Source organism: Erpetoichthys calabaricus, chromosome 16, assembly GCF_900747795.2.
Source record: "Erpetoichthys calabaricus chromosome 16, fErpCal1.3, whole genome shotgun sequence".
Classification (NCBI taxonomy): domain Eukaryota; kingdom Metazoa; phylum Chordata; class Cladistia; order Polypteriformes; family Polypteridae; genus Erpetoichthys; species Erpetoichthys calabaricus.
This window is the reverse complement of record NC_041409.2, coordinates 32,307,217-32,334,593: the sequence shown is the minus strand read 5'-3', so window position 1 is coordinate 32,334,593 and position 27,377 is coordinate 32,307,217. Positions and strand designations below refer to the sequence as shown.

The following is a 27,377-nucleotide window of genomic DNA, read 5'->3' as shown; positions in this document are numbered from 1 at the left end:
GCCAGTATAGTGCATGACATGGAAGAGGACGAATAGGAATCGAGAAATGCCGTGTCGGCTGCGTGTGGGCGGGACCGGTTTTGAAGTGGAAGCAGGACGAACCAGAAGAGAAATATATATAAGAGATAGTAAAATTTAAAAATACTCTAACAGTACATTTTCTCCAGTCTATTTCAATGAATATCATAAAAATGTACATGTTACATCTATTTTGAGACTCTTAATTGACTTGGCATGAGTGTGTTTGTAAATGAGTCCTATAATAGGCTTGTGTCCATTCCAGCCTGGTCCCTGCCTTGCATCTGATGGTGTTGAGATAGGTTCTGGCTCCTAATGTTCCTGAAACATTAAGCAAGTTCAGGTAAAGAATGAAAGGTTAGAAAGCAGCAATGATAACCAGCACACTAGCTGCCTACAGTGAAAAGGGCAACTACAATATTTTTTAAAGCTGGAATTCTGGTAAATATACATGTGTCTGCCACTGTAATATAATTAAGTATAAATACATAATACAAGCAGTTCTCTTCCTGTTTCTTCCTTTGTTTCCCTCTTGTGTCTTTCTTCACTCAGGTGTTACTCAGTTTACTCCCAAGTGTGTTACATTCACCTGACTCCTACTTGTCAGCCCATAATTACCCCTGCATAATATCTGTAAACACACTCCAACAGTGCACGACTCAGTTGAAAACCACGGTATGCATTAAAGCAAGTCAAGTGCATGAAAAAGAATTCAACTCTGCTCAGTATAACTTACTACATGCAAATGTAGAAAATAAATTTATTATAAACAAAGAAGTGTAATCAATTGTATCTATCAAATGTTGTAAGTCGCCTTGCATAAATATGTCAGTCAAATAACAAGTAATAATAACAGTAATAATTAATTTTTAGGTAGGCATGTCTACGGTATGAAAAGGTTGCTCAAGCTATGTTTAAAGAAACTCATTTCAAATGGCCTTGAGACATGCCTGGAGTCTATAATAATTTGAAATGAGTATAGTTACTTAGCAGTGTGGCTACTAAGAGCATGTCTGGGGCTTGTAGATCCTATCTAAGCTTTTTTGCACTTGGTAGGTAAATCAAACTAGATAAGCCATGCTGGATTCTATAGCTTGTTATATACTTTTATTCTTCTTATATCATATACTATATTGTATATCACATCATTGCCTATGAGTAGCCAGAGATCTGATAAAATAATACAAATATCCATTAAGCAAATGTGACCACTGATAAAACATCAGGCAGGTAGGCAAAGCAGACAATGTTATCCAAAACACAGTAGGCAAAAGTGATAATCCAAACAGGCAGATAAATATTGTTAAATTAAAACAAGAGAATTAGCAATAAATGTCATTGTACTTCTTCATAAAGTTCAAACAGACTGTAACTGTGAGCAGGATATGAAAGGACAAAATGAAAGGCAGAAACATCCAGTAGTCAGAAGCCATCAAGATAAGCTAAATCAAAGCACTAAACCACGAGACCCTAACCAAAGCAGAACACAAAATTTGGTGTCCTTTTAACTGTTTAGCCTAACTTACGCTGACATTTGATTTTAGGCACAATCCACAATATTGGACATCAAGTGTACCACATTACCATCTTAAATTCCTATACAGCAGTGATGGCACTCCATGCCATTTCTGGACATCATGTAATAGCAACAGGAATGCAGCACGAGCAGCAGCAAAAGCACTTGATTACAATATGTTGGTGCCTGCAATATATAAAATACTAGTGACGCTGTAAATAAAAAACATTAAAAATGATCATAACATAGAAATCATTACATTTAAATGTTCAAAAATCAAAGAGTACACAAAACTCCAAGACCATAATAGCCATAACTTGTCCCAAAAGCAGCAGTACATTTTGTGCCTCCTTTTTATTTCTCTACCTTTGTCTGTCATGTGACTACAATATACATAGTGTTTCCTAGCAAAAGAACAAGAGGGAATATAAAAGGAGACTTGAGAGGCATCTAAGGTAACAATCAAAACTTTACCCTGTCTGAATATGTCCTTCTTGTATTGGTTTTTTATTGACCCCAGTTGACCCTTTAATGGTTTTTTTATCTGACCTTTAGCTTTTACTTTTTTTTTTCCTGCCCATCCCATTCTTGTTACGTCTACTATCTGCCCTTTAGCATTCATAGATTGTCTTGTCCACCCTTTGGCTTTTTATCTTCTCTCTCTGACACTTGGTGTGTTGATTCTTTATAATATCTGTTATCTGCCTTTTTGTCTTCATCTGTTTATCTGGGAATTGGCACTTTATGTCTTCTGCCCTTTAAGTATTACTTCTCTTTTTGGTCTGCCCTTTGTCAGTTGACTTTTGTCGTCCTTTTGTTTTATAATTTCTTGTCTTATCTGCCTTTTGGTTTTGTCTTATTTTGGTTAGTTTTTTTTTTTTTTATCACCACCATCCTTTTGGGCATTGAGTCTTCTGTTCTATGTGCTTCTTCAATCCTTGCTGTTTATTCTGGCTTTTCTTTGGGCTTTAAGTCTTAAGCATATATGTCCTTTCAGCCTTCACCTTTTACACACATTGATTCTATATCCTGTCTGAAATCTTTGTCTATGTACACTTTAAAATAAAATGTATTATTATTATTATTACTGTAAACCTTGTTCTTGTGATGTACATCTATCATGTCTTGGACCTATTTATTATTGCACATTAACTGTGTCTGCCCTTTAACCATTTGTTTGTCTGTCTGTCGGGTCTTTTCATGATTTTTTGCCACATGCATACCTACTGTATGTTTTCAGCTCTTTGCCCTGTTCACCCTTTGATTGTTATTTTTTTCATCCTGACTGTCCTCTTGCACATTTGTCCTATATCCTGGCTGCCTTTTTTGTGTTAATGCATCCTGTCTGCCCTATTTTGGTGTTAGATCTTTTTGTCATATCTTTTAGTTTTTAGACCTGTGTCTTCTGTGCACTTTTGTTTTTAAACTTTCAAAGGGTGTTTGCGTTTGTGTCCTTTTTCCCCTTGGTTGTTCACTGTGCTTTTTAGTAAAATCCACCTTATTTCTTATTTAAAAAACTAAGCAGTGTACAGTTGTAAACTCAGCTCTTCTTTTAAGACTGCTGCTAGATGCAATTTTCTGAGCGGCTGCATATCCCATGTTGCCAGCTTGCTGACATTGCCTTGAACTGCACTTGCTGAAATCTCCTGGGAGAGAAGTTGACAATTCCTGCTTGTGTAACTTCAAAGCCTACTATGCCCTGTTGTTCTCTGGGGTGTCTTGCAATCCCAAGAGCTTGCTTAGTAAGCATTGGGCTGAGGAAAACAAAACTCTGTAGTGTATGTCAGACCCCTCCAGACAAATTAAAAAAAAAAAAAAACAGTAACAGGAAAGGGCATTAGCAGTGGACAGACAATAGAAACCAAGCTTGCCTTGTGGTTGCAGCTTTCCTTGCTGGTGACTGAAAGCAGTGGCCCATATAAGTTTAAGAACAGGTTGTACACTATGCATAAAGGAGGTATTGTGACAAAATCCCAAAATGGATTTGGATACTTCAATGTGAAGTATGGTTTTTCCATTCTCCATGTGTGTTTTTTATTTCTTTGCATTTCTTTTTTGAAATTCTTTACTGCTATCTGGAACAGTGCTAGTCTCTACATTAAAAACTCTGATTCACTAGGGAGATGCCTTTCTACGTCTCTTACTGTCAGAGAAGTACACGTCCTGATTAACACTTGTATTTTTTATAACAGTCTTGTGTCTCATCCTAGGGTTGTTGACACAACCTTAAGATGTTGCAACGTAAGCCCTGCAAGAATAAGAGAAAGAGTTGTCAGGTCAGAAAATAGAGAGATTGACAGTCAAAGTCTTATGCTGGGGTTGCAATGCATGTTGGCAGGTCTCAGATAAGAATATGTGGCTTGCACTGTCATGTCTGAGCGTGGTATCGCTGAGGGTATGAAGTGAGGTTTTCACAGCAACTGAGAAACAGAGCACAATGCTTATCCACCAAGTATATACAGTATCTCTGTTGGTGAGTCATTTTATTTGTCAACAAATCCCTTCTGAAAGGCAGGCTTAGTTGACCGCTATAAAGCATGGCAGCCAGGATGTTCAAAGGTGAGTTAAGACACTCAGCATTACCATCATAAGGGCTGGTAGACTTGGCCAAATAGTCCTTAAATTGGGACAAGTAGGGAAAAGGGGTTAAATATACCCAGTATATTGCCAACAGTAGTAGAATGACTGATTATAAGGAACAGGAGATGAGTATAAACAAGAATAACACACAAAAGTCAAAGCCAGAGAGACTAAAGAATCTGTCATCAAACCCAAAATTGCAAGTAAGAAATTGTAGTTGTAAAACCTAGCCAGAAGTCAAATACCAAGAATACTTTAGAAACCAAGCACACACCAAAGTGTTTTAGATAGATAGATAGATAGATAGATAGATAGATAGATAGATAGATAGATACTTTATTAATCCCAATGGGAAATTCACATTCTTCAGCAGCAGCATACTGATACAATAAATAATATTAGAATTATTTTTAGAACTTATCCACAATCTTGGACAATGATGCTAGTGTGATGCTGGCTTAAATAACATTGTGCTAATGATGGAAAATGAAGTAAATTCTGATGAACGTGGCCTAGCAACCATGACCCGTGTCTTATGTAGGACAGATTGGTGTTTACCATTTTGCTGTGCTTTAGGGTATAAGACTTTGCTAAAAGGTAGACTACCAACCCTTCTTAATTCCACCTTAAGTGTCAGTTTTTCCCACCGTTAAAAACCTCACCCTGTTCCAGTGTGGTGCTGAGGTGTCACCTGCTGCACTTGGGTCCCAATCCAGGTGGTCTGTCATGTAGCGGGTGTAGCAACTTGCTATCAGCGCATGAGCCCAACCTCACCTCACCTTTTCTCACAGGGCCTCTTTGGAAAGAAGCATATGGGCCTTATCTGATAAACTTGTCAGTTAAAAAGTGACATCCCAAAGATGTCTTCTCGATGCACCATTTAAACACAAAAGGCCATATCTCAATGATGGGCAATGCTGGTGGACAAAACTCTGCACCAATTATCAACTAAAAGGTTGGACTTAAGTGTACCTAAGAAGCCAGTGACAACCAGAAGGTGCAACCAAGTCAGAGAAAGAGAACAGTTCCTGAGCAAAGAAAAAAAGCATCCTGAACATCCTTCCATGAGAAAGCCAACTCAGAAAGATTGGAACAAAGCATTACCATCACCACACCATAAATACACATACTTTGATTCTGTGAACTATTCATTCAATCTTAGTAGTTAGGATAAAGCCGGCTAATGTGTTATGGTGCTAAGGTCACTGTAACTAAAAGTAATAACTTTTAGGAAGGATATGTATTTAGCTGTTGTAGGTTTCTCTTTCTAAATTAAGTAGGAATGTTTAGAGCAGCATCTCTCACACACACACAAACATTGTGTGTGGTGAGGGGTCATAAACCAGTGCAGATTAGCTGTGAATAAATGAATGCCACAATATAGACGCTAGACAATAACTAGCAACAATAGGGGGTTAAAAGTTTGACTGAGCTTGTGTAAATTTATGTTTTGTATTGTTTGTTATTCTCCTTCTTCTATATATCAATACTGTATATTCATCTTAATAAAAGAATAGGTCTCTGTGTGTCCTACTGGTTGCTATATCTGTCATTCCAAAAGATGGTGCATCGGAAACAATTTTAGTAATACGATGAATTACTAATGTTATTCAAATACCTGTAAATGGCACATCACAAACGTTTTAACACTGCTTTTACGAATCCCATACCAAATGGCATATAACAGACATTAGGTATTGCTTGGTGCACTGCAAACATTAACACTGAGGTGTACGCTCATTACTTAGATTTCAAACAGTCCCAGACTGGTTGCATAGCTAGTCTACATATGCATGTATATATCCATCTTTTATTATCTTATTATTATTATCCTCTTTATTGCAATAACCTTCTCTGGGTTACTTGTTAAAAAATATTACCAAGTCCAAACCACAACAGAGAAAGTGATAAATATTTAATGTAGACGTTTGCTGATTTATGAATGTTTTTCATAAATTGTTTAGATTTCTTCATATTTCTGGAAAGTGACATAGAGACCCCCCACACATCTACACTTACCATCAGTGACCCAAAACATCAGAATCTGTTGAAAAAACAAACTGGTGTCATAAAACATACAAAGCATAACTGTAATAAAAGTAAATATTCCCTTAGAGGTGAATAATAATAAAACTAACCAGGCTAGATGAATTTAGATCCTCCTCTGCTTCACTATCATGTGGGGTTCCACAAGGCTCCATACTTGGTCATCTGCTATTTTCTTTGTATCTCCTGCCTCTTGGCTCTATTCTTAGAAAGCATAAAATTGCTTTCCATTGTTATGCAGACGATACTCAGGTTTATGTACCCCTCAAACGCAAGGATGCTTACTCCATACAAACTTTGGTTATGTGCCTAGAAGAGGTGAAAGCTTGGATGGCAGTAAACTTCTTAAATTTTAATGAAAATAAGACAGAGGTTATAGTCTTTGGTCCTGGGGGCACCAGTGGGTCTATTTCTACTTCTGCTCCTGTGGATTTGGGTCCCCTTGCACAATATGGTACACCTGTCATTACAAATCTGGGTTTTAGGATAGACGAGGATTTTAGACTGGACGGTTAGATCAGCGCGGTGGTGAAATCTTGTTTTTTTCAGCTGAGACGTTTGGCGAAGATAAAAAACATTCTTTCCAAAGATCAATTTACAACAGTAATCCACGCTTTCATTACAACCCGGCTGGACTATTGTAATTCGTTGTATGTTGGTGTTAGCCAGTCCACCCTGTCTCGGCTCCAGCTGGTGCAAAATGCTGCTGCACGCCTTTTAACTGGCACGCGAAAAAATGAGCACATTACACCTGTGTTATCCTCACTGCACTGGCTGCCTGTTCAGTTTAGAGTTCATTTTAAGATTCTTTTATTTGTTTTTAAGTCCTTAAATGGGCTTGCTCCGCCCTACCTCGCTGAGCTGCTGCATATGCACTCTCCTTCCCGCTCACTCAGATCAGCCTGATCAGCTGCTTCTGGATGTGCCTAGGACTCAGCGAAAGCTCAGGGGGGATAGGGCTTTTTCCGTTGTGGCTCCAAGGCTCTGGAATTCACTGCCGATCCACATTAGACAGGCCTCCTCACTGCCCATTTTTAAGTCTGCTCTTAAGACTTACCTCTTTGGTTTGGCGTTTGATCCTGTGTGAGCAGTTGATTTTACTCTGTATTAACTCTGTTTACTTGTGTTTACTATGTTTTAATTAGTTTCATTTATTGTATTTTATTTTACTTATTATTTTGTTTTTGTTTAAAATTTATTTTAGCCTATGTTCAGCACTTTGGTCAGCGGCTGTTGTATGTAAAGTGCTTTATAAATAAAGTTGACTTGACTTGACTTGACAAAAATCAGAATTTAGAATATAAAAAACCATGAGATAGGTAACTCTGTACTTTAGAAAATAGTTATCATTGTAGAAATGCATTTTTAATGTTTCTTAAATCGTAATACCCAGCAGCCACAATGTGACAATTTATAAATTGTTGTAACGAGTTATGCCGGAAACCTGTTATGAGATTAGGACAAAGGAAAACATTTAGTTTATTACTTTCATTTTAAAGAGCTCATTTTTGCTGTTATTGTTTTTTGTCATTTTGTTAGTTATGTAATTGCAGTGCCACTCTAATTTAATTCCTTCCTGAAGTTGTTTTAAGGAAGAAACGGTCCTCATTGCTGGTCACATGACTGACAACAGCATTGTGTGTGACATCATATTTGCATTGGCTGTGCCATATGTTATCACAGTAATCCTAGTATCAAAAGTTCTGGATATTTAAAAAGCCTTTGAGAAATGTCTTTACAATTTTCAAAGATAAACTGTAAATTGTTTATTGACCAGTGAGTTTACCTTGTGTATTGGATTTAGGGCTGAAGTATTTACAGTTTTATTGTTGACCATTCTTTGTCTTAGCTTTTTGGTGCCTTCACTTCTAAAGTCCTTGTCACAAAATAATTGGCAAACCATTCATCATTGCAGAATTAAGACGTTATTCTAGATGTGACATCAAAATAACCAAAAATCACATGCTTTGGTCATCTAGTGCGGTCTGTTGCTAGGGTTACATTTTATGTTTTTATGTTTTGATACTTATCCAAATTATTTTTTATTATTGATATTTTTCTGATGTGTGTGTGTGATGAAACAAACTGAAAAAGCAAAGTCATGTTTTAGTATTATTACATTTTGCTTTTCTGAGATTGTGGACACAGACCACTTACAGCAGGGGTCCCCAACTTGGGTTTCCTGCACCCCTAAGTGATGGAATTTTGTGGGGTACGACAAAGAGGAAGCCTGTCTGGCAATTGGCCAAAACCGAGTGTGGCTCGTTGTTCAACTTCATCATAGTGCAATTAGCATATTGCAGTGTTCCGTCATTTGCTGGTCATTTATTAGTTAGTACTGCTGTTCTACGATATGAAAAGAATCAAGTATTACAGTACACTTGCAGTTGTCACCTGTAAATGAGCTTCAAAAATGAATGTTCTTGAGGGTTCCTTGCTGTGGATGGAGCATTTATAAAGGCAAATAACCTTTTTTTAGAGAATGGAATTTGGACCTTGCGATGATCGTAGAGAAGGGTGAGGTCTATTATTGATTTCTGTGCAAGCCCTGATCATGAAATGTCACAGAATTCAATTCAGTTTGATTTAAATGTTGGCCAGTGGTTTTGGCAAAGCGGTCTGAATTGGATGCAATACCAGCTTGTTTACACTCAGCCCATCTCTCCTGCTGGTGGTCTTGGAAAAAGCGCAACAGTTTTAACTGTGAGGCACATCTATTTTTGATCTGCAGTGCAGGGGTTATTGGGGGACAAAGCTTGTCAACTGCGTTTCACTGCTTAGTGGTGTGCCGGCACCCATTACTTCACAGGGTCTCCAATCCTCCACACCCCTTGATCGTTGATCGTGTTGATCATTTCCTCATAGCACTTGATGCTTTGTGGGATACCTCAACCCGCAGATCAATGATTGAGTGTCTAAGCTTCACTAGGGACACATTTACAAGATTAATAAGATATAGGTAAATTGCTCTCTTTATTTATAAATTTTATGCACTGAGCTGAAAGCTCATTTTTCTGAGTTCAGTTTGTTCATATGCAGTAATTTATGCGGTTCAATTGGTGGTTCAAAAATTCGAAATTTGACTTCATCATCTTCAAATATAATGTTACTTTTGTAGGGAGATGTGAATATAAAACAAACATATTCTAAGGGTGCAGGCTTACAGCATACATATTAACAACTACAATGTGATGACATTGACACTGAAAATGCTTTATTAACAGCATTGTGGGACATGGTTAATTCTGATGCCTCACAGCTCTACAGATGTTATTTTAGGATGTAATAATGTTTTGCCATGTTTTTTCAGTTTTTCCCATTTAGTTTGTTTGGTACCTTTATTTTTTTGTTAACAAGTGTTTCAGTGTAGAGTAGTAGTATTATTGTCCAGAATAATATCGTACAGAATACTTGAAATACTTACTGATATGTCTGACCAATATACAACATGTCACCGTTCTCCAATGCTGCTATAAACAAGAATGTATTACTGTACTCCATTAATACAAAACACAATTGAGCTTACCTGATGTACTCGTTTCTGCACACAATATATCATAAACAATTAAAAAAGAAGTTGAACAGTTCCATAAAATACAGTCTAGTTTCAATCAACATCATAAAGACACAAATATTAACAACAGTTATATATTTATGCAGAAATGTGAAAATGGGTAACATTTAGTAATGACTGGGCTATCAGGCACACCATAGATCACGATTCCATCATATCCTGTCAAAAGGATTACCACTGACTCATCTCACACTGGTCATCTCTGCAGTCAATTAAAGCCAAAATGAACAGAACTAAACCTAAACAGTTTCTTTCCCAGAACCAGTGATTAAGCCTGTCTTCCTCGCTTATGTGTGTGTTCTTTCATATACTGTATGAATCTGTAAATGTGTGTGTATGTATATGTACATGTATGTCACACACACTTTCATTTGCACATCACTTGCACATCTTCAGTATTCTGCATCTGTTTGTAATGCATGTTGGTTAACTTATGTTATTTGGATGCGATGTTGTGTTCTGTTATAAGTAGCTCCAAAGATACTAAGTCTGAAATTTTGCATGATTTATCAACACTGGTTATTTAATGCAAAACTTAAGATGTACACCTGAAATTTGCCAATTAAGAAAAAAGATGGTACTTTTCCTACAGCACAGTTGCTCCATGGTTTGGGAGTTTAGTGTGGATTTGCACATTTCTGATAGTGGAATGGTTCTGTCTCTGTTTAGCACTGACTGCTTTTTTTGCTTTGTTGGTTTTGCAGTGTTTGGAATTTCAGTAACAACTTTTCTTAGTGAAGGAGTAGCTAATTACATATGTAACAACCTTAAAGAAAAATCATTATTTCATTTAAGTTTTGTTATTTTTCTGGTTCACTGGATTATGTAACATGGCAGCAGCTCCTGTCTTAGGCACTGTCTATATGTCTGCTACACCTTTTTCCGCTTTGTCATGTGTGTACCGCAGTTTCCTCCCATAACCCAAAGGTGTACAGGATAAGTTGATCGATGATTCTGCATTGGTCGTATGTGAGTCAGTGTGGGTGTGTGTGAGTGAGCAAGTCCTGTGTTGGACTAATCCACCATCAATAGTTGGCTCCTGCTTATGCTATATTCTGCCTGAATTAACCCAGGCCTATGGACCCTACTGTTGTGTTACCGCCAGGATTTTTTAACTGGCTTATAGCTTGTATTTATTTTCTCTTTTATTATTGTTTTTTGTTATGCTTATACTACTATTTTTCACATTTTCATTTTGTCTCTGTTAGTTTTGTTATAATTAGTCAACAATATACTGTTATTCTAATTCCATGCACCTTGTGGATGGAACCCCACTAGTGTTGGTTCCTCCTTCTGGCTTTTTAAGTCAGCCAGAAAGAGAACCCGGTAGTGGCACGTTGACTTTGCATTGGAGCTTGTAAGTATTGCTTACTTTCTTTGGACTTAGTTTTTTTTTTTTGGTCTTAGATTCTTCAATTAATGTTTTTGGGTTATAGATTGCCCATGACCCTGTGTTCGAATTCAGTGGGTTGGAAAATGGATGGATGGATGGGTTATAGATTGGACTTGATTATCTCCGATTGCCTTTTAGGCATGTCCTTTTTGCTCCTTTGAGCATTTTATTGTATTTTTTATCCATTTTCCTGATAATCTCTTAATTTGTAAATATTACTGCTTCACTGTTTCTTTCCCTTGCAAAACATTTTTGTAAAGTTTGTGACTTTCTTTTGTAAAAATAAACAGAAAAAGTCAGAGTTTTGAGGCACCTTGCCGCTAACCCCATATAATTTTAGACAAGAAAATGCAAAGAAAACGTGTGTATAATGCAAAAGTAAGTCATCCCGACTTCTGTCTCAGGTAGACTGCCCAAGATGGCAGCTCCTCCAAATATCAGGAACTGTGGGAGGAAGAGGCAGGTCCAAGTGGGCAAAACCCGAAAGTGATGTCAGAGATGGAACAGTGTCAGTGTTCCTTTCTGCATTGGGAGAAGAAGAGAGTTTGTTACCATACAGCACCACCTTCTCTCTTGGTGGAGAATTACCACCACCTAAGCCTTTAAGATGTTCCCTATGTGCATGTGCATGACACTTTCTATTTTTGAACTTTACATGCAAGTGACCTATTAGGCCTGCAAGTAGCAGTTTGGGGACTTACAGCATTTGGGTGGGCCTTGTCTGATCTTTTTGGTGGACTCAAATCACTTTCTTCATGTTCTTGACTCTGTGGTATGGCACCTTTACTTCAAGAAATAGGATTGAGAAAGTGAGTGAGTCGATGTATAAAATGTTTTTAAAAATGTCTTTGTGGAGTAAAAAGTGTTCATACCTTCTTGCCCTTTGCATCCCTTCATTATCCAAAACTGAAATCCATAACAGATAAAAGTGAGAAATTAATAAATTATTTGTATATTTTATTTGATCTTAAAGGCAAAACATAACCCACATTACCATGCATAACGAATGCATCTGCATAGCTACTCTGGACACCATCATGTATTTTTGGCATTGCAGTCCTGTCAGTCTTTAAAAAGATTGTCCCATGTTGTCTGCTAATATGTGATGAAATATTAATTAAATTAAAAATCAATACAGATTCATTAGGGAAGCATCATTCTATTTCATTGAAAAAAGATGTGTAGCTTCCTTTGTGAAATATTTACAAGGGGTCAGTAAGAATGCTTGTGCTTCAGTGGCTTTGATCTCGCCTGTCTGCAAGAATACATATTGGCACTCATCCATGAGATGCCATAGGTCACCTTGGGCTTGATGTGTGGTCGGTAAGGTTTTGATCTCCAAGGGTTACATATGAAATGCTTATTTAGGACAGCGGGAAATCCAAGCTGGCAAACAGATGAAATGATTTTCTTTAGCACCATTCCCGGTTCTGCTTGTTAGGCATCAGAGTTATTTTGGAATAAACCCTGCTTCCACAAGGGCAGTCTACCAGGCTGTGGGGTGAGAGGGGCAGACAGCAGCCCTGTAGCTACAAGAGTTTGAAGAGTTACCAGGGGGAAGGTGAGAGGAGAATTTGGGAAGTAGCTGCATATGCCTCGGTGGTGAACTGAGCCTTGTGAATTTCTTCTGCTATTGTGTTCTTTCTTTCTCTCTTGCTCATGCATGTATGGCAGAAAAGTCTATGAATAATTATTTTCTAATGTCTGTTATTTCCAGGAATCAGCAGGAATCATACCAACCATCTAACTCTTCCCACCACTATATAAAAAATGTTGTACTGCAGATATAAAGGATGAAAAGAAAACAAGGCTAAACACTTTTAAAATAGATCAGAGCAATATGCTTTGACAGCCAGGATTACTATTCTCTTTTTTCACATAGGCTGTCTTGTGTATTTCAGGATTTCTGTTTTGCCATTTTATTGCACAAGGGGAGCTTTCACCCTTGTTTTATAAATGAAAAATGCCCACGATTCTTTCTTCACATCTCCTAGAAAGATAGGATTGGACACAAAAAGACGCTGAGCAGGCAGGTCTTTACTGAGAGCAACAAGCACATCAGTACGTGAGGGAAGCCCATTGTTACGATTTATTTCCTGTTCAGATTCCATTTTCAAGACTTACTTTTGGCTTATATCATTTATATATGTGGTCATTTTTTATTGTTATATTTTTTTCACTAGCTGTACAACCCTCTAAGACGATTTGAAATCTAAATAATCAATGTAGACCTAAGTGCTAACATTTGCAATGCATCACCTATTACAATGTACTTTGTAAAGCATGCAGTAATAAAATGCATTACTATGCATTATTTGTGGTGCTCCACCTGTTGGAATGACAAATGCAATGCATTTTATTACTAGAAATGTTTATAATGCGCCACCCTTCGGAGTGACGGAGACATACCTACCAGACAGACACACAGACACGTATCCTTTTATTAAGGCAGATGTTTTCAAGACTTCATTTTGTGGATTTTTGTAGCACAGATGCCGCCATGTTGTTGATCTGCATTTGCTATCCAGTGACAACCAGAAGTCATTAGGCATTTCATTATCACAGTGTAAAAAGAGGTGAAGTAATAGTCTCCATATTTGGGTTTCTGGATAAGAAATAAAAATCTTCATGGTGTGTTTAGTTGTTCAAACCGCCTCAGAGCATTAGGATCTTTTGCATTTGTTTTGCCCAATGAAATTTATACTAATAGTGCATTGATGAAATGGCAATGATCATAGTCTCATAATCAATTTTCTGTTTACAAGACCTCACTAAAAAGTTTTAAACACATTAGAAAATGTGTACACTATGACAATACAAGACCAGTTAACTGAAGCCATTGACTATTTATGCTGTTCAAGATAATGCCATTCTGAACATGCTTATAAATGTAATATTTCACATCAATAATGAAAATTAATCTGTGATTGCAAATCAAGGTGAGATTGAATTGACAGTGTGTAATTTATGCCCCACTCAAACTATTTCATTCTTATGCTTTCTCAATTTAGAATGGGTGTAAATCATTTTTTCAATCACACCAAAATTATGGTCAATTTATTCCTTAAAATGTATCCAACTAAAATTCCAGATTTAAAAAGTTCAGTTTATCTAAGTATAAATGGAATCTTCCATTTAGTTGATGTAGAAATGTTCATGCAAGTATGACTATTTGACTGATATTAAAAAAAGATCATCCCTGATCACACTCAAGTATTCTCATCAACTCCTCAGTTATTCGTTTTTCCATTAGGGATGTCTGAACTTACAAAGCAAAGTGTTTGTCTAAGAGATGGCTTAAACCTACATTTCTCAGCATGCCATTAAGCAGGTAGGCAAAATATTTAAGCCAAGTTATACAAGTTGGACTCAGCACAAAACTATTTGGGATATTGTCATGAGGTCTATTTTAATTTTCTTTTTTTTCCTACAGCCTGGGGGACCAATTCTATCAGGAGGCTATTGAGCACTGCCGAAGTTACAATGCTCGTCTTTGTGCCGAACGCAGTGTTCGCCTGCCTTTCCTCGACTCACAGACCGGTGTGGCACAGAACAACTGCTACATCTGGATGGAGAGGCGCCACCGGGGGCCAGGTGAACAGCATTGGGTCCACTTAGGGGTGGGACGGGGTAGGATATTTATATTTTTTTAGATTAACTTAGTCATTACTCACATTCCTTTTCAAGTTGTGTAGCGACATTAATAAATCTTGTTAAAGTAATAGTAAATAATAATTTGGTTTGTCCCATCAGTAGTCCAATCATTATTCTACTCATTTTCTTCAGGATGCAGGAGTTATGATGTAAAGGGACTGTTGTAAAAATAAACACAAAAGGCAATGTTTGGTTAAGTTTTAAATGCAGTTGCTCTCCAGTTGATTCAATTTATGTCATTTGTTTTGTTCAGCATTTAATGGTCCAAGCTTTTTACTGACCATTTTCACTTACAAGTGCTAATGGAGTGCCATCAATAAAACATTTCATTTATACAGTACATAGGTTAAGAGAATGTCTGTTTGACAAATAGTTTCCATGGGCAAAATAAGTAATACAATGTTACTGACAGAGGAACAGAAGATACTGGAAAAGAGAAACCCTCACGTGAAAACCCACCCAAAAGTTAGAGTGGTTAAGGAGAGGAGGTGGGCCATCTCCATAAACTAGGTGCCCCAAAAGAACATCCTTTTGGTTAACAGAATGAAAGAGGTACTACCATAGGATACCAGTGGGTTTTTCAATATAACCACAGACCAGGGTACACACCACGTCGTTAGTTTAATGAAGCAACAGCTGACAGTTTTGCTAATATTTCAAATGAGATGCCTGTTGTCCCTGAAACACTAATTATCAATAAAAAGGTCATTCATTTTAACAGTTGCCTAAGTTTGTGCTAGATGCAGTTACTCCAGACGTAATTAGGAGAAAATCTATCAAAAAAATGTACCATGGAAAAAGGAACATGTGCGACACCTTTAAAGAGACTGCCATAAAGCTGAACGTCTGTGGAGGAAATCAAAATTAACAGTTCATCATGATGCTCTTAAACAATCCATTGATATTTATAACAAAGTAGTACGCAGTGAGAGACAAAAGTATTTCTCAACTGTCATTAATAGTAATAACCCTAGAATACTCTTTCATACAATTAATCAGCTCTTTCCATATGTGAAAAATTCACTTATTTTTTTAATAGTAAAATTACCAATATTTGATTCTGCGGTGGATTGGCACCCTGCCCAGGATTGGTTCCCTGCCTTGTGCCCTGTGTTGGCTGGGATTGGCTCCAGCAGACCCCCGTGACCCTGTGTTTGGATTCAGCGGGTTGGAAAATGGATGGATGGATGGATATTTGATTGAGTAGGTACAATACCGGATCCTGCACCTTTTGGCCCACAACACATAAGGAACTCATTCTGCAAAATGAATGAAGCTGAGTTTTGTAAAATATTTAATTGTTTAAGTAATTCCACCTGTTTCCGTGATCCCATTCCTACACCTTTCTTTAAAGAGGTTATTGACTGTATCATTTTAACTGTGCTAGATATCACAAACTGCTCATTAGAAACAGGCATTTTTTCAGAAACACTTAAAACAGCAATTGTTAAGCCTAAGCTTATGAAACATAACTTAGACAATTCTACACTTAGTAACTATAGACCCATTTCCCATTTGTCTTCCATGAGAAAATTTTTAGAAAAAGTGGTTTTTAAACAGATCAACGGCTTTCTCTCTAGAAATAATATGTATGAGAAGCTCCAGTCTGGTTTTAAACAAGGGTACAACACTCTTTATGGATATGTTTCTATTCTAATACTCCTTCATTTACAGTAAGTGCTGCTTTTGATACAGTTGATCATAATATACATTTAAATCATCTTATGGAATGGATTGGTTTATCTGGGACTGTTTTAAATTGGATTAGGACTTACAGTATATTTAAACTGCGGTGGGATTTGTTCCTGCCTTGCGCCCTGTGCTGGCTGGGATTGGCTCCAGCAGACCCCTGTGACCCTGTGTTAGGATATAGCACACGGGTGTCGAACTCCAGTCCTGGTGGGCCGCAGTGGCTACAGGTTTTCATTCTGACCATCTTCTTCACTGGTGACCAGGTTTTGCTGCTAATTAAACTTCTTTTGCCTTAGTTATAATTAACTTGTCTCAGACCCCTTAGTTTCTTTTTGTTTAATTAGCAGCTAAACAATAATGAGACACAAAACAAGCCACCACATGACCACAACTCACCTGCACCCATCACACAACATGTGAAAATAAAGAAAGGTGAAGGTCTCGGTAAGGTTGGTCTCTCAGCTCACTAAAACATCTTGACGGTGATCTTAGAAAGAACAGAAATCAACAGTTTTATAAATGTGTGCTGTGGCAGAATGAGAGCAGCAACAAGCTATGGGATTAAATAACGAGTTTAATTAACACAGAGAATTGGCTTCTCATTAAGAAACTGGTTGAAGTGAAGCTGGATGGATTTTGAAATCCCAGTTTAGCTGGTCATCTGTTGGCTCGTTTCACATCTCATTTCTGTTTGGCTGCCATTTAATGAAGAAGCAAATCAATTCAGAGGACCAAATCCTTAAAAACAGGGCTATTAAAATGAAGGGAAAAGGAGTTAATTAGCAGTGAAAACTGGTCACTAATTAGGAAAATGGTCAGAATGAAAACCTGCAGCCACTGCGGCCCACTAGGCCCGGAGTTCGACACCCCTGAATAGCAGGTTGGAGAATGACTGACTAACTGACATATATTTAAATGGAAGGCAGTATTTTATTAGCTTAGGGGACCATGTATCAAAAATATATGATATTCATTATGGTGTACTTTGTGCTGGACCTCCTCCTGTTCTCCCTGTATATGCTGCCATTGGGTAAAATTATTGCAAAGCATGGAGTCAGCTTCCATAGCTGTGCTGATTATACTCAGTTATACATATCTGTAGTTCCAGAAGATCCCAGTGCTGTAAATAAACTGCTGAGTTGTCTATAGAGCTGGATGAATGGAATTTCTTTCTAATTAAATGAAGATAAGAGTGAAATTCTCCTTATTGGCAAAGAAATGCAGAGGGAATAGCTTTTAAAGATTCTGCGCAATTTGGCACTACAGACTAAAACTGAAGTTAAAATTCTAGGCATTATTCTTGACTCTGAGCTAACATTTAAACCACACATTGAGAATGTCGTGAAGACTTCTTTCTTCCATCTCAGAAACATAGCCCATGTAAGACCATTCTTTAACTTGGAAGATGCTAAGAAGCTGCCTCATGCTTTTGTTTTCTCACACATAGACTATGGTAATGCACTTCTCACAGGACTTTCTAAAAAGACATCAGAAAGATGACAACTTGTTCAAAATGCAGAAGCAAGAGTACTTAACTCACACTAGAATATCTAAGCATATTACCTCTATTTTAGCAAGACTATATTGGTTATCTGTTTCTTTTAGAATTGATTTGAAAATACTTGTAATAGTATTTAAAGCTGTAAATGGACAAGCACCCTCATATATTTCAGAGTGTCTGATTGAATTTGTTCCAAATAGGTTCTTAGGATCATCAAGTGCTTACTTGCTAAACATTCCTAAAGTAAAATACAAGAAACATGGAGAAGCAGCTTTCTGTTTTTATGCACAAAAGATTTGAAACAACCTGCCCTTAGATGTTTATCAGGCCTCTTCTCTTGGTATTTTTAAAAAGCAGCTGAAAACATACTTTTTTGCGCTTTAGGTTAGTTTTCACTGTATTATATTATTGTATTTTAATTTTCACCTTTGCCTCTCTTTTATCTTAGTATGATGTCTGAATGTTTGATTGTGTTCTTGTTTTATGAAAATTCTTATTGATTCCATTTTGTTTTTATTTTGTCTTTATTCTTATTGGTTTTTTTTTTGCACTCTCTGTAAAGCACCTTGAGCTGCATTCAGATGTATGAAATGTGCTATTACATTATTATTATTATTATTATTATTATTATTATTGCTTACTTACTCAGTGTTTGGCTTTGACTTATAGGACACTCTTGCAGACATACATTATTTTTTCTTTCATACTATAAATGAGCATTGGAATGATGTTACCTGTATTAAGTTGTTGTATAAAAGATTTTTGAAAGGGTTAACCAAACACTTAGTGTTGAATTAAGAGAAAGAGTTGGTGTGGAAACAAGAGGTGATAAGTGTTGTGCTGAAGAGAAACAGGGAGATGAAAGACGGAATATGTTTGGGTGAAGAGGTGGACCAAGATAGAGATGGTGGGCTAAGGCTCAGGGGGAGGGCAAAGAAGATATGGTTGGAAGTGGTGTCTGATTATAGATAGAGGATGCCAAGCATCACGGCAAGTGGAGGAAAAATATTTGGGGGTGCAACCAGGTAACCTTGGTAAACCTGTACAATGGCCTTTAAATCAGTGAAGATGATTATGATTTCAAATTAAGTTACATAACTGTATAATGTAGGTCCATCATATAGGGAGAAGCAGTTTATATTCTGTCTTATTAGGTCGTGATTATGTCATTTCCCTCACATAAAAAAACATACCGATCAAGTAGTAAATAGCCATCTTGCACAGAATAATCTCTTTAAATGGGTCATGCAGCCCTAAATGTGTTACTTGTTGACAACTCATACTTTGACTGTGTTTTCAAGAATATTACTAATCTCCGTACGTGTATCATACTGTAGTTGTAGTGATTTCATTATGAATATTGATTTTTGTATGTATTCTTTCATTTCTGATTTATTTTGCACAACTATTCTTCATTTTTCAGATAGGTAAAATATTTGTCCATTTCTGTCATTTTTGCCCTTTATATTTATTGCAAGCAGTGCTGTTTTATTCTCGATTTTGATGATATCTGTCATGTTGCATTTGACTGTCATTGGTAAGCAATTAAGCTGCTAGTTGCAAGTTGCTGTTTAAAATTCTAAGCTTCAAGACAAATGGAGTATGGTCACAAGTAAAATTGGTTTCGTAATAGCAAGATGTAGCAGAGAGAAGCAGATTGTCAATCAATTAAATATTAATTTCTGAATAAGTATTGATGCAAGGTGAGTGTTGAGGCCAGGCAAAAGCCAAATGCTTGGGGTGCCATTCTGGCAAAACCCCATTTAATTCCAAGAAAAATATGAAAAATAATGAAAAATATGTGTTCACAGGCACTATCTGTTAGGGACCCTTCAGTCAGTGCTCTCTCTAGGTGACACTTTCTTTATCTTTTTCTTTTGAGCGTTCAATTTCGTGGTGAGCTCTGAAATGAGACACTACGTTCCAAGAGTGTCTCCCTTTTATATCAGGAGGGGCAAGGCTTCCTGGACTTCATTGGCCTCAAGAGGTGGTTTCTTGAGGCTGTGAGGATAAAAGGAAACAGGACTGCCGCCTCTTGTTCTGTGGTGGAACCACATGCCTTGGTGAGCCTGGAAGGTGACCCTCTGTTGCACATAAATGACAATGTAAGATTCAATGAAGAAAAATAAGAATACTGTCTCAAAGGCAGGTAAAGAACTCTTTATCAAGCAGAAATGTAATGGACCTTGATAAAATGTGAAATTTTGGAGGCTATTATAAACGGTTGGAGATGATCTTTATATACAATTTAAATCTCCCACCATTTTGAAATCAGGGTTCATATTGAGAATTAAAGAAAGAACTTTATGAATTCCTTAATGTCTCAGTTTGATGTTTATTATCCAAAATTAAATTATTTTCATTTATGGTCCTACATCTATAATTCAACACCACTCCAAATGAGAGATTTCTTCAGTAGCTGCAGACAAGGAAGCAATAAAAATCAATATTCTTGCTCCCCTGCTCTACTTGTTATAGATAGACTGAACAGACTGAAAACTAAAAGTTGTCTCATAGAGGAAAAATTCTGTAACTTTTTATTACTGTCCACATCATTTAAAAACAGAATTGTAGACATGGAACTCAGAAACATGGCAAAGTAAAAAAGAATCTGGTGACCTCTTCATTTATTTTTATTTTCTATTGTGTTTAATGTAGATAATTAAAATCTAACTATTCTATTTTTATTAAGTGCTATATATATATATATATATATATATATATATATATATATATATATATATATATATATATATACAGTTTTCAGGGTATAATAAAAATGCACTGTTTTGTAATGTATTTCATTATCTACAGATAATTATAGTTCTATTTTCAAAGCTTTGAAATACAACTTTTGATTCTTGATGGTTTCTGAAATGATTGAGGTTTTACATTACAATGTTGTTTTAAATTTCTCAAAGTCCCAGGCACATTGCTTATTTCTTGTAACAGGGGTTCAATAATAGGATAGCAATATATTTAAAAAGGTCACATTTTTGTAATGAAAGTCAAACATGATTGTTCCTTCTTAATGTAGGTTTGACCTCTGGACAGATGTACACTTACCCTGCGCGGTGCTGGAGAAAAAAGAGGAGACTGCAGCCAGCTGGAGACCCTCAGCTCCATCTGTGTGAGTTTAAATTGGGTGAGTTCCTTTCCCCTTAATTTTATTTTACAAGTAATTTTAAATAGGAATTCTACTTTTAACTTAGTTTGGGATAAGAGTTACAAGTTGGGGACAATTTTCAAAGTTATAATTGTAGCAGTTAGAGGCTTTATCCACCTCTTGAACCCTCAGGTACCACTCCAACCATGGTGTAAAAGCACAAGACTCTTTTATTTTTCTCTTGTACAGTGCACAAAGCACCCTCCACTCCACACTCATATAAACACAACAATTCTCTCTCACAATACTCTTTCCTCCTCACCCAGACACTTAGCCCTCCTACCTCCCAGCTCAGCTCAATGTACTGGGCATCCCAGAGTCCTTTTATACACCCTGACCCAGAGGTGTTCCTGTCCAACAGTCCACAGTTCCTTATTCCTTCCGGGTCAGGGTAAACAGTCCTTTTCTTCACCCCGGGAGCACGTCGTTTCTTCCTGTCATGTGACCATGACGTACTCCCGGGTTATAGGGCACATACGAGCCTCCAAGTCCCCCTACAGCGACTCCTGGTGGCCTCCAAGGTATCCAGCAAGGCTGTGTATAAAAACTACATAGTCCATGAGGCCCTGCTGGAACTCTGGGCACGTCCACGCTGTTGGGAGAGCTCCTCCTGGCGGCCTGGGGGTGAGGGCCGGGATATGTAGCCGGCCATTCATCCCATAATATGAATGGCATATATAGAAACAATGGTTCCAAAGAAAGAGCATCCCAAAATCAATCATTTATTTTGTCATAAGAAATTTAAACCTAAAACTGAGGAATCATTTCTTATATTTATTTAAACTTCTTATGTTCTCCCTGTTAGCCTGTGAACACACTGTGATCTGTATACTCTTACACTCAACAACAACAACATTTATTTATATAGCACATTTTCATACAAAAAGTAGCTCAAAGTGCTTTACACTCATGGCTGATCTGACTTTCTTGATCAGTCCACACTTTGTAGTTAAAAGTGTTTTCTGTCACACTAAACATTTATGTTTACATGTCAGAAATGATACCCTAATAACGAAACCAAAATATTTGTAGATACAATTTGGACATCTGTTGTGTTGCAGTTTTTTGTTTATATTATAACTAATTTAACCTGTCTATTAGTTTAAAAAATGTAAATATTCAGAAATGATAATTCATTGCTGACTTTTATTAATTGGCAATTTCAATTTAATTCATTTTCATGGAGAGCCCTTCTCATTGTTAAACTAAGAGATCTGTACTCAGTAACTTGCAAAGGACTTTTATATATATTTTTATATCTCTCTATTGTAAAAAAATCTTGGGAGGGAGACCAGGGACACGAGATGTGATCTTCTCGGAAGACAATTTGACGTCCCGCGAGAGACACTTTAATGTCCCACAAGACAAGGCAGTGAGACAACATTTAAAACAAGTTCACGGACATCTAACCTAGCAGTTGTTGGAATGCTTTTGGCAGACACACTTCATGTGCTCCCAGCTCTTAAAACAACGACAAGCGACAAGCAGAACACGCAGCTCACCAGCAGCAGCAAGCCAGCAGATGATCCGACTGCTTCCCCTTAGCGTGCGTTCAGCCCCCCCCCCCCCCCCATAACCCCTTCACAACACTAGTGGCAGAGATGCAAAATGGCAAAAGGACAGCTGTTGTACAGGCTTTTAAATGATCGATGTGCAGCGCGACAAGCAGAACACGCAGCAGCAGCAAAAAGCCAGCAGATGATCCAACCACTTCTCCTTAGTGTGCGTTCAGCTGCCCCCCCTTCACAACATGAGCAGCATTATATGTCCTGCGAGAAAGAGATTTAACGCCCGGGGACGGAAATAAAGGACAAGTATTGCTTTTACAAAAGTTTTAAAGTAAAAGTGAAAATAATGCATATGTAACAATTCCCATGAAAATAACAATCTCTTTAAATTGTATATCCGGTAACCCAAACCCAGGGGTGGGTGAGCAAAGCGAGCAGGGGGCCAAAGCCCTTATGTATATACAAGGGTAAATCGAAAAGTAAAGGCAATTTAAATTTTATTTAATTTTGAAATTATGCAGTAATTGCAGTGGATAGGAGCTGACAAAATAGAGCATGTTCGCGATGGCCTATGGGTAGTTTGAACGTGCAACGTGCAGCAATCTGTCATTAGTCTAGTTAACATCAAGATCCAATGAACATGGTCACTCTACTGTGGGATTGCACCGCTGTTGTATGTAAAGTGCTTTATAAATAAAGTTGACTTGACTTGACTTGACTTGACATTGTTGAACAACACAGCATAGGGAGATTTCTTTGGTTTGACAGTCACATGATTACTCAGAAACTACTGGGGCCAACACCTTGATCTCCATCTTGATTGAAAGCTTATCAACCTATATATACTGGTATTTTCAAAAAATATGAGTCCTGGCCAACTCAGGAAACTGACCTGTGCTCATGGATTTCTTATATGAAAGTGATACACAAAGTGACATGGAAGAAAGAAAGGCAGCACTATCTGCTGAGTGTCTTACTGGTGGGTAGAAAAGTTTATTGTAATAAACATGTTACATGTAAAATAAAACTGAGACCCGGACCACTAAGAAAAATACTCCTGTTCCACCAAATGACTACCAACTGGCTCTTAGCTGCTTTCTGGCCATCCAGCATAGCACAAAGGTGCAGTTCAGTGTATGTGCTACTTACATCTACCATCTATTAAGCAGCCATGCTATCAGTCCTGGAGGATTAACTTGATCAGAGGGGCAGCAAAGCCAAGTACTGCTTCAGGACACTTAGAACAGATGGCAAAGACTTATCTGAGTGATTAATGAGAAATACGAACAGCATCCTCAGCAGCTATAATGAGTATTCTGAGTGCTATGGGGTCTCCAAAATATTAGTACCTGGATCAATGAAGAGTTTGGGGTATTATTGTATAGCTAAATAACAGGAATTTAAAAAAGACCTGCAACTTGAGATCAAAGGGTATGTGGCATATACACTTAAGTGCATGTAATAATAATTTGTATGAATTAAGGTGATGTGGGCCAGGACATAGTATGTCAAAAGGAGATGTAGCGTAAAGCAAATTAGCCTGTTCACAGGCAATTTTGATTGATATGAACTAATATATGGACTTTTGTAAATAGATAGAAATTAATCAACTTTATAATAGATAGATAGACAGATAGATAGGTGTTGTTTTCTTCTCCTCCACTGTCAACTGACCATAGCTCAGGGATAATGGTTAATGGACATACTGTATATAATAAGATTCCATATCTATATCTATACCTTTATGTGTATACGCTATTTGTGCAGATGAAATTTCATTTTAGTTGTAAATTTGTTATAGCGCTCTGAATCTGCACTCAGTGAAGAGCACAACGCAAAAATAATCCGAATTAGATAGATAGGTAGATAGAGCCTTTTCTATCTATCTATCTATCTATCTATCTATCTATCTATCTATCTATCTATCTATCTATCTATCTATCTATCTATCTATCTATCTATCTATCTATCTATCTATCTATCTATCTATCTATCTATCTATCTATCTATCTATCTATCTACAACAAATTACCTTTCATTGTTCAGCCTGATGTAATTGGATAGAATGTGCAGTGTAAGATAGTTAAACCTTAATTCTAGTTAGAATTTGGTGAGGAGAAATGCCTCTTTGCCATTCTGTCCTCCTTGCTGTCCTGGACTACAAACCTAGGGTTCTTGTGGATCCAGATTTTCACTTCTTGCCTTTTCCCCTTGCACACAGATTTCCCGGGGGAGAACTGTCTAGTCACTGACAGCTCAATGTCAGGGAACGCAGACACAATGGGTTGTGCATTGATAGAGGGCGTTTATTAAAAGATCTTTATTAACTATTTGTTCTGATTCTTTTCAGAGCCCATCTCAATTATCATTGTTTGTCATTTATTTGTAACTAATGTAATGAAATTATATGACATACAGTTGAATAGGCTGCTTTTCAGGGGTCAGCTGTGTGGACAAAACTGTGATGAAACCAAAGTTCAGACCATAAAAGAGGCTGTGAGGATAAATGATGCAACAGTTCATGTAATTAAACACATACATTGAACTGTATGAGCATTGCTGAGGAGCAGAATGTCCACTCCATATAGGAAAAATAATACAAACAATCAACTCATTAAATTATCCGTTCTATTCCAGTGGAATGTCTCTTGTTGATTACATTTTTTACTCAGCTCAAATTGTGTAGCTTTCTGATAAGCAGTGTTCTCTGTCATCACCACTGCAAATTTTTTGTTGGCTTAGTAAATCCTCCCTTCATCTGTCTGAAGCCTTCAGCCAGAGCTTTGCCTCCTCCTCTGCAGGTGCCGTCTGTGAGGCTGACACTGAGCCTCAAGGCTGCTGCCATTAATAAATAAGTCGGCTCTGAGTGGGATGTGAATATAAATCTACTGATGGTTGGTGTGACTGCAGCACTGTTGTTATCCCTTCCAGAGTGAGACAAATGGGTGCGGTACAGTTTCTTGGTACGGGTAGACAGGCGTCATCATGTCTCAGATTCATTGAGGCACAGTTTTAGGGTGTATGCTAGGTTGTTGATGCATTCCATGTTTATGCTAGATGACTGTGAATAACCATCACAATTGACAATCCTTATTTGGATCAACTGTTGTCTCCAATTTAATAGGCTTGTTTGTTTCATAAGGTTGGGTCAGTCTGCTTGGAGGTCATGAGACTTTGAAGGCTGAGTTTTTGGAAAAGAATATTTGCCTCCAAGAGCATTGGACACATCAGGAATAATGTGACGTGATGTTAAGAACAGCAGCAGTTCAGTGTTATTTTTCCATTAAGAGACGCTTAACAAAAATCAATAAGATGTGAAGTAGCAGAATATAAACGGATGAAAGCTCTATAAATTGAATTCGAAATAGAAAGGTGGCCTTATCTTGGGTTCCTAATTTAAATAGGAGGGGAGTAAGCCATGCCTTGCCCAGCAGCACATCCCCAGTATTCACATCATCTCTAGCCACACACTACATATGTCCAGTTTATGTAAGAACTTAGCCCAGTTAAGGTTATATTGTATATTTTGATAACTTGCTCTTTTATTTTTATGTTTCATTTATTTTTCAGCATTATTTATCTACCTTGTCCTCTGCCTGTACTGACTAAAAAAGGTAGTCCATTCAATAATTTTTAAGCAATGGCCAGGAGAAAAGGACGCGGTCACTTAAGAAACAAAGATCAATATCGGAAGTCAGAAAGAGAGTTTACAAAGCCAAAATCGTGACCCAAAAATCAGAGTTAAAAATTGCAGAGCTAGTTTCTATTGCCAGGATTCACAAAAGTAAATTGCAAGAATCACTAGTATTATCCAGACTCAGATATTGTGGGAAGGCAAATGGTGGCCTTTATATGGTCAAATCAATTATGTAAACCGTCATATACTTCCCTCTGCATCATGGGATACACTGCCACACTAGTGGCCACATTAACCTCCCAAAATACCAGTGCCCACAGCCAAAATAAAATATTGGAGAAAACAGCATTAAAAATGATTAACTTTTCAGGAAAGAGTCCAATTGTAAAGTAAAGTGCAACATTGAGTTCCTTGGGTCATAAAACCACCAGCAGGATGTCCATAGGAATTTTACTCCATTAGTAGATAAACAAAAAATGAATAAAAGGTGCCATTTATAATGCTGCCTGTGCATTAATGCCATCAGGTCCACCTTATATGTCTCACCTGGGGTAAGTGGTAACACCATCTGACACACTTTCCCTAGCTTTGTCAGCCGATCCAAGCCAGGATCCTAAAAGGCTCACCGGCAGCCACACACCCAGGCTGATGGACTTTAGCTCTGGAGAAGTGCCACTAAAGATCTTGCATTCCAGCAGCCCACAACATGAGCCACATCACTCAGGCCAGATTTGTACCCAGCTGCTGCAGTGTTTCTGGCAACCCACAGACGCCCAAGCAGCGTTTCCTTCTCGGACCCAGACCAGGGGGATCAAAGTATTCTTACTTTTCTTTAAATAATGGTGAATTGGTCTAATTGTTTTACAGATATTTACCAGTTTTATCAGAAAACTTTATATTTGTAAAGCTGGCAAAGCCTATATTTGTGTCATAATTTGACTCCATTTTCATTTTTTATAGTTATTTCTTGGCCTCAAAAAATCATTAAGCTGTTATTGTCAGTTATATTCAGTGGTTTCATTTTTTTTTTTTTGTTTTGATGTGCTTTTATAAACATTTATTGTATAAATTTGTTTTTCTGTGACACCTTGC

The 27,377-nt window shown here is 37.3% G+C and overlaps 1 protein-coding gene across 3 annotated transcripts in view; it reads left to right on the top strand.

Moving 5' to 3' along the window:
- Positions 1-27,377, top strand: part of LOC114666982 (zinc finger protein DPF3-like) — a 165,382-nt gene that overhangs the window by 66,949 nt on the left and 71,056 nt on the right. For 2 of the 3 annotated variants that reach the window (XM_028822040.2, XM_028822038.2), the window contains exons 2-3: positions 14,561-14,757; positions 21,012-21,119. In XM_028822040.2, the coding sequence (XP_028677873.2) occupies positions 14,561-14,757; positions 21,012-21,119 (305 nt within the window). The remainder of the gene's footprint in view (positions 1-14,560; positions 14,758-21,011; positions 21,120-27,377) is intronic. The other variant, XM_028822039.2, reaches the window with a different exon arrangement.